Source organism: Geotrypetes seraphini, chromosome 16, assembly GCF_902459505.1.
Source record: "Geotrypetes seraphini chromosome 16, aGeoSer1.1, whole genome shotgun sequence".
Lineage (NCBI taxonomy): Eukaryota > Metazoa > Chordata > Amphibia > Gymnophiona > Dermophiidae > Geotrypetes > Geotrypetes seraphini.
In genome coordinates, this window is record NC_047099.1 from 22,981,012 (window position 1) to 22,988,748 (window position 7,737).

The window sequence follows — 7,737 nt, forward strand, 5'->3', positions numbered from 1 at the left end:
TAACCCACGGGGACCCACCTCTGGTCCACGCGACTCCCAGGGGACACCCCTCTAGCCAACGGGACTCCCATGGGGATGGAAGGCTTTGGAAGCAGGGTTCATCCATATAATATAATGGACACGTCAGCCTTAGTAAAAGAGGGGCTTTATAAGTTAATTACCTGAACAGAAAACAAAAAAAGGGTTCCACCAAAGAGATTCCACAAGGGAAACAGCAGTGCAAACACAAAAGAAACTGTGGAATTGATGATCCTTCAGAAGTACTGCTTTTAATGGGGACGGGCGGGGATGGAGGTAATTCCTTGCGGGGATGGGTGGGGACAGAGAGGATCCTGACGGGGACGGGTAGAGAGGATCCTGGCGGGGACGGGTGGGGACGGAGAGGATCCTGGCGGGGACGGAGAGGATCCTGGCGGGGACAGGTGGGGACGGAGAGGATCCTGGCGGGGACGGGTGGTGACAGAGAGGATCCTGGGGGGGGGACGGAGAGAATCCTGGTGGGGACGGAGAGGATCCTGGCGGGGACAGGCGGGGGTTGGGTGGGATTTCTGTCCCCGCGCAACTCTCTATTCTAGAGAAGAGCAGAGACTGCGCTCAGCACCACCACGGCTGCCTCTTCTCAAGTTTCAAGTTTATTTAAAATTTCTTACACCGCCTAATCAAGCCTTCTAGGCGGTGTACAAAAAAAACCCACCAAATCAATGCGCCAATTAAAATACAATATGAACCAAGACAAACCAAGGGAAATGACAATTTATAAAGACATTGACAAACCGGAACAAAAGGGAAGAAGGGTCGGAACTACAATTGATAGAGAGAAAGAGAACATTCAAGGGGGGCAAGAACAAAGGGAGGGGGGAACTGAAGGAAGAAACCTTTCCTGAATCTAAACCGTCCTTAGAAGGACGGTTTAAGTTTCAAAAGCATCAAGGAATAAAAAGGTCTTTAACTTCGCCTTAAAATTGGCAAGAGTTGTTATTTCTCGTAAGTGATTTGGGATACTGTTTCCTAAAATAAAACATGTGATGGTCCAGCAGCAAATGGCTCCCAGCCTTTTGCCCCTACCAGTGAACCCAAATCGCGGTCCAGATCCCTCCACTATTTACTTTTGAGGTAACTGACCACTTGGTGCTCTCTCTGTCTTCTCTCTTTTAACCAGGTCCCAGTCAACAACAGAACACAGCCTGTGAATTTTTAGTTTCCTCGGGAGTCTCTTGCGAAACGTTTTCTGACAATCCAGAGTCCCCATATTAACCTGCTGGGACCATAATGAAAACGGCCTGCAACATTGCAAGCTCTGAACATCCCTACCAGGGAGGAGGGAGTATACCAATACCACCAATAGACTGGGGTTTGATTTATCACCCCAGGAAAGGTTACGTGCAGGGACTGCACCTGCTTTTTCTTTCAGCGAGAGAAATATTCACACAGTTTTGGTTATTTAGAATTAAACTTGTAACTCCAGTTTCCACGCCTGCTATAATCCCCTTCTACCATCTCTTCCTTCCACAGGAAAAAATGTGTATTTTCCAAAAACACACAAATTTTACTAATCTACAGGTTGGGCAATAGTCTCCGTTTCTGTCATCAAATGAAGGGCTTTATCAGCATTGATTTGAGCAGTGACACAGAAAACCCAGTGTGTATGTTTGTTTAACCTGGGGGCTTGTAGTCGCATGTCTTCATCTGTGGACCTTCTTCTTCATCCACACTCCTTCCTCCTTCCTGGGTATCCACATCCAGCTGGACCGTAGAGCAATTGTGGAGGGAGTTAGACCCCAGAGGATAGGTCAGCAGCAGGCAACAGTAGAGCCCTGTGTCTTCCAGACGGACAGGTTGCAGGATGAGGCTGGCGTTCTGATTTTCAAACCACGCAGGTCCCATGAAGGTTCTTCCCACAAACGCCTCGCTCTGCTGGTCCCGGATGTCCCCGCCGTTCTGGAAGTGCACCACCTCGTCCTCCACACCTGCCTGTGCCCGTTGCCAAATCACCTTCTTGTCACGGGGTGGCTCAGAAGTCCATTTGAAGGTGCAAGGGAGCAGGATGGTAGCCCCCTGCTGGGCCCGAACAGGAACAGCAAAAGCAATAGGGTGGCAGTGCAGGTGACCTTAGAAAAGAAAGCAAGAAGACTGAGCACGCTCTCCCCAAAACACACACCCTAGTCCATCTACTCTTCCTTTTCCAGTCACGAGAGCTCTGCTAATGGCTGTCACTATTAAGACGATGTTCCTTTTAATTTTTTGGTAGACTACATGGGCAATGTTTTATGAAAAGTTCCAAAAAATAAAATTGAGTTCAAAAGTGTCCCTTAGCAAGTAGAATGCTGCAATTTAAAAATTGATTTAAGGAATTGTTTTAACAAGAGGAATTCTACATTTATTTATTTTTAACACTTTATATTCCACTTAAAACCTAAGCAGATCACAATTTGAATACATTGTATTGAAGGCACATTGAGCTGCCCTCTCTGTTCCAAATAGGCTCACAATCTCAACCAGTGTTCTTCAACCTTTTGACACCTATGGACCGGCGGAAATAAAATAATTATTTTGTGGACCGGCACCGGTCCGCGGACCAGCAGTTGAAGAACACTGGGCTAAGTCGTGGGCAAGACCCCGCCCATCTCTACCCAATCTCCGCCCCAGACCCCGCCCCTATAATAGTACTAATTGTAACACCATTTCTTCCATTCATTTTTCATATATATACACACACACACAATATAATCATATTAACAACACACAGGGCCAGATTTTCCTATAAGCTAACTAGGCTTCAGCCTAGGGCCTCAAGATCAAGAGGGGCCTACATTCAAATTGTTAGCAAAATTAAAATTACACTATTCTAAAAACAGTGAACACTAAAATACTGAACCGAAAATAAGGAGAAATTCTACGCTTCGGGATCGGAACCGGCTCCGGCCGCAACGGGGCACCAACTTGGCTTCTCCCTTTCTTTTTCTCGCCCTGGGAGGAGGATCGGGGAGGGAAAGACGTCAGTCCGGAAGCAGCTGGGCAAAGCCCAGCCCCGCGGGGAGAGAGGCAAAACGTGGATCCGTCAGGACAGGGCGGCCCAGACTGGCATTGGGGGGGGGGGGGTTTCAGTGGAAGGGGGATGGGAGGCAGGCAGGCTAGCATCGGAGGGTAGGGTGGGGGGGTTTAATGGAAGGCAGGCAGGCAGGATGGCATGGGGGGTGTTCAATGGAAGGGGGATGGGAGGCAGGCGGGCATTGGAGGGTAGGGTGAGGTGAGGATAAGGACATAGGAAGGGGCAATGTTGTTTGTTATGTTTGATTAGTTATTGTTACAAGTACTATATATGGTGCTGAGAATAAATGTCCAAATAAATGTTCTCGACTTTTTTTTATTTATTATCCATGTCACATTTTTTTATAAAGGTTAGTACCAATAACATGTTTCATTTAACATATTGATATATATCACAGTAATGATGTATTTTATTATCTCTCATGTAATTTACAAACTTAAAAATGGGAGGTGAAAGGGCCTCATAAGTGGAATAGCCTAGGGCCTCTTTTCATCTAAATCCGGCCCTGACAACTCATAATGGTTAACCACAAAATTAAATTACACAAAGAACACTGTACTCTTCTCAATATTCATTCCTACCAGAACACAGATAACCCCATGCAAATACGGGACCAAAAACTAAAAGTACTAATCTATACAAACAAACCCTAAGATGCAAGACTGCATGCAGAGGAAAAGAAACAAATGCATTTCTTCCTGAACAGACAGCAGATGTAAATCGATCACTAAATTAAAAAATCAAACCATTCCCCCTATCATTGTCTCCCTCCCTCCATGCTGTGCCTTGCCTTCTGGCCTGTCCCCGGGCCAGCTCCCTCTTCCTCAGTACTGCAGTGCACAAAGCCGTGGAAAGCAGCTCCTCGCACGTCCCGTGCCTCATCTGGAAGCCTTCCCTCTGACGTTGCGACATCAGAGAGAAGGCTTCTGGTTCAGGCGCAGGACACTCATAGGAGCCTCTGCCCACGGCTTTGTGCACTGCAGCACTGAGGAAGAGGGAGCCGGTCTGAAGATAACACCGCATCAATCACACCGTGGACTGGCGGCCAAAGAGCACCGAATTGGGGCCTGATGCACGTGCCGGCCCTGTGGACCGGCAGGAAGTTTCTGCAGACCGGCACCGGTCCATGGATCGGCAGTTGAAGAACACTGATCTAAACTAACATGCCTAAGAAAGAAAGAATATGAAATATATAAGAGTATAACAACAATATAACCCCCTTTTTACAAAACTGTAGTGCGGTTTATAGCGCCAGCCACAGCAGGAACAGCTCTGGCACTCAAAGAATTCCTATGAGCATTGAAGCTGTTACCACTGCAGCCAGCACTAAAAACCGTGCTACGATTTTGTAAAAAGGGGAAGGGAGGGGGGTAAATGAAGCAGAAAGGTGAAAATTAAACATAACTTAGCAGAAAAATTAAATTAAAGTAACTAAAGTGAAATAAAATACAAATGAACTAAATTCCAATCTGAAATGAAAAAAAAAAAAAAAAACCCACCAACAAGTTATTTAAGAATTGTTTCAACACGGATAATTCTACATTTAGGGGTCCTTTTACCAAACAGCGGTAAAAAGTGACCTTAGCGTGCTCTTACGTCAAGGGTGTCAAAGTCCCTCCTCGAGGGCCGCAATCCAGTCGGGTTTTCAGGATTTCCCCAATGAATGCACGAGATCTATTTGCATGCACTGCTTTCATTGTATGCTAATATATCTCATGCATATTCATTGGGGAAAACCCGAATGGATTGCGGCCCTCAAGGAGAGACTTTGACTCCCCTGCCTTACATGGATTATTCTCATGCACTATGGCCAATTTTACCACTGGGCTAAAATAGTCCGCTCTGATTTTTCCCATTAGCACGTGGGCCCCTCCTCTTACCTGTTGTGTAGGCGGCTGAGATTCATAAGCTAAGCCTGGGCTAATCAGCGCAGAACATACCCACTCTCTGCCCCCCAGACCAGGGATCTCAAAGTCCCTCCTTGAGGGCCGCCATCCAGTCGGGTTTTCAGGATTTCCCCAATGAACATGCATGAGATCTATGTGCATGCACTGCTTTCGATGCATATTCATTGGGGAAATCCTGAAAACCCGACTGGATTGTGAACCTCAAGGAGGGACTTTGAGATCCCTGTTCTACAGGTAACCCAGGGGTAGGGAACTCCGGTTCTCGAGAGCTGTATTCCAGTCAGGTTTTCAGGATTTCCCCAATGAATATGCATGAGATCTATGTGCATGCACTGCTTTCGATGTATATTCATTGGGGAAATCCTGAAAACCCAACTGGATTGCGACCCTCAAGGAGGGACTTTGAGATCCCTGCCCCAGACCTATTGAGCAGATCCTCAAATTACTGCACCCCCTGGTAAAAAGCCATTTTTTTTGCTGCAGTAAGCACACATTAGCTTGTAAAAGGTCCCCTTAAGTCAGGGGTGTCCAATGTCGGTCCTCGAGGGCCGCAATCCAGTCGGGTTTTCAGGATTTCCCCAATGAATATGCATGAGATCTATTAGCATACAATGAAAGCAGTGCATGCAAATAGACCTCATGTATATTCATTGGGGAAATCCTGAAAACCCGACTGGACTGCGGCCCTCGAGGACCGACATTGGACACCCCTGCCTTAAGTTGTTTTAGCATTTCATTTGTTTGAAATAACTGGGAAAAAATAATAATTTTAAATCTCATATTCCTAAAGATAAGCAGATGCTATTTCACACTTTAACTGGGGTAACATCAACCCAAATCACCAGAAAAGGTACAAAATTATTATTTTTTTGGGTTCTTTATGGGGTAATTTGATAGTGGGTTGTCCTAGGGGAATAATTTTTGGTAAAGCATCAGCTTGTGGGGTTTTTGGCCAACTAAAATGTCTTTTATTTCAGAAAGCCTGTATGATTGGGCCTAAATGTGTTATGCAATTTTGGTTGCAGAAAGAATCTCCAAGTTTTTGGCATTGGAGGAATCAATTACATCGCTTATTTTTATTTGAGAGTTGGGAGGTTCGAGGTTCGCCTAAAAAAACTCATCTTTTTATGGATGTTTGGGATCCTTATATTCAGAATCTTTCACCAAAAATATGAAGTTTGGTTATCAATGATTTATTATGAAAATTAGGTTTACTAATTACATTTCAGTTATTTATTTTAATTCTTTATTTTTGTCAACTTTCATCCAGGGTGAGGGATTTCATTTAGGGGAAGATAGGGGATGGAATTAAGGGGGGTGTAGATAAGATTGAATTAATTCATATGGAAATTAAATTTGAAAGAATGATTTAAATTTGTATGAAATATTATTGTAATTCTTATTGTATTGAATGTATTTTTGTATTATCCTATTGTACTGATTATTTGATTCTTTCAATAAAAATTGTTATACATAATAAAAAAAAAGTTACAAAATAAGGAGTGGGGTGTGGGGTATATTTGCACAAGTGCAGGCAAGTAATACAGATTAATCTTGGCTCATCATATAAACAAGAATGTGTGATTTTAACTTTATGAAGCAGGAATAGGGTGACCTAAGTTAGACAACCTTTCAGTTTCCCCTAGTCTGGCATTTATTTACCATAAAGTGTGTTCAGATCTGTTCCTCAGGCCGAATAAGGCCTACAAGGCTATTTCCATTTTAGTTTTTAAATGCAAGTTTGCATCGACCCCCCCCCCAGGTGCCACGAATCCATAAAGGGCTGATAAAATTATTCTTTGAAACTCTCTCTTTATTCGTTTTCCAAACAAAAGACAGAAGCAAAGCCACCCTTCCCCGGACCTTTTTTTTTTTAACCCCTGCTACTGTAAACTTTGGAAATTATTATCACTACTACTACTTTTCACTTATATAGCGCTGAAAAGCATACGCATTTATAGACGGTCCCTGATCGGAAGAGTTTACAATCTAAGCTGCTGTACTGATGGTTCCCCAACAGGTTTCCCTAAGAAGCTTTAAAGGCCTAGATCTCTGGAGGAGGGAAGGGGGGTGCTGCCCTCTAGAAAACCACGGGGAGCGCAAGCCTAGCCCTGGGCACCCTGGTGAGTCGATCCGGAAAGACTTGGATCCATCTTTTACCCCCGGTAACTGTCCTGGGTGTATTAGTTTCCTGCTTGCGGAGAATACGGGCCCTTCCTGAAGGGTGCCTGGGGAAAGGTACAAGGTAAAGGAACAAGGTAAAACCCAGCATTTCCAAACAGTTCCAGAATAAGAGGACTTCACTTACCTCGGGCCGGGGCAGAAGAGATTATTAAGAAAACCCCCAGGAGGAAAGCCCCAAACTTCATGCTAAATCCTTTCCCCCAGGAATCGCAAGTGGTGAAATAAAGCCTCGCCTACTGGAAGAAGGAGTTAACTTCCTGTGTCCCCTCCCACACCAATCACTTTTTGAAGTCTCAGGGATTCTCTTTCTGCCACACCTTCCAGTCCTGGGCTCTGCCTTCTTCACAGAGCAAAATTGCCATTGACAAAATGTTGTAAAGATTAATTATTGGTTTTAAACTAAACTATTGATTATTGATTTAACTAAACTAAACTATTTATTATTGATTATAAACTAAACTAAACCTAAAGTTTGTATAGCGCATCATCTCCATAAAGATAGAGCTCGACATGGGTTACAGATAAATTCAATAAATGAGGGAAGGACATAATAAGAAATTAGAGGTTGTGAAGAGGATAGCTAGCTTTACATTTTAA

General features: G+C 44.3%; 1 protein-coding gene across 3 annotated transcripts in view; it reads right to left on the bottom strand.

The window, feature by feature from the left end:
- The window catches only part of LOC117350089, a 57,303-nt gene extending 49,900 nt beyond the window's left edge, over positions 1 to 7,403 (bottom strand). For all 3 annotated transcript variants that reach the window (XM_033924044.1, XM_033924045.1, XM_033924046.1), the window contains exons 1-2: positions 7,265 to 7,403; positions 1,659 to 2,108 (exon numbers count right to left, since the gene is read on the bottom strand). In XM_033924044.1, the coding sequence (XP_033779935.1) occupies positions 1,659 to 2,108; positions 7,265 to 7,325 (511 nt within the window). In that variant the 5' untranslated portion in view covers positions 7,326 to 7,403. The remainder of the gene's footprint in view (positions 1 to 1,658; positions 2,109 to 7,264) is intronic.
- Positions 7,404 to 7,737: the final 334 nt, after the last annotated feature.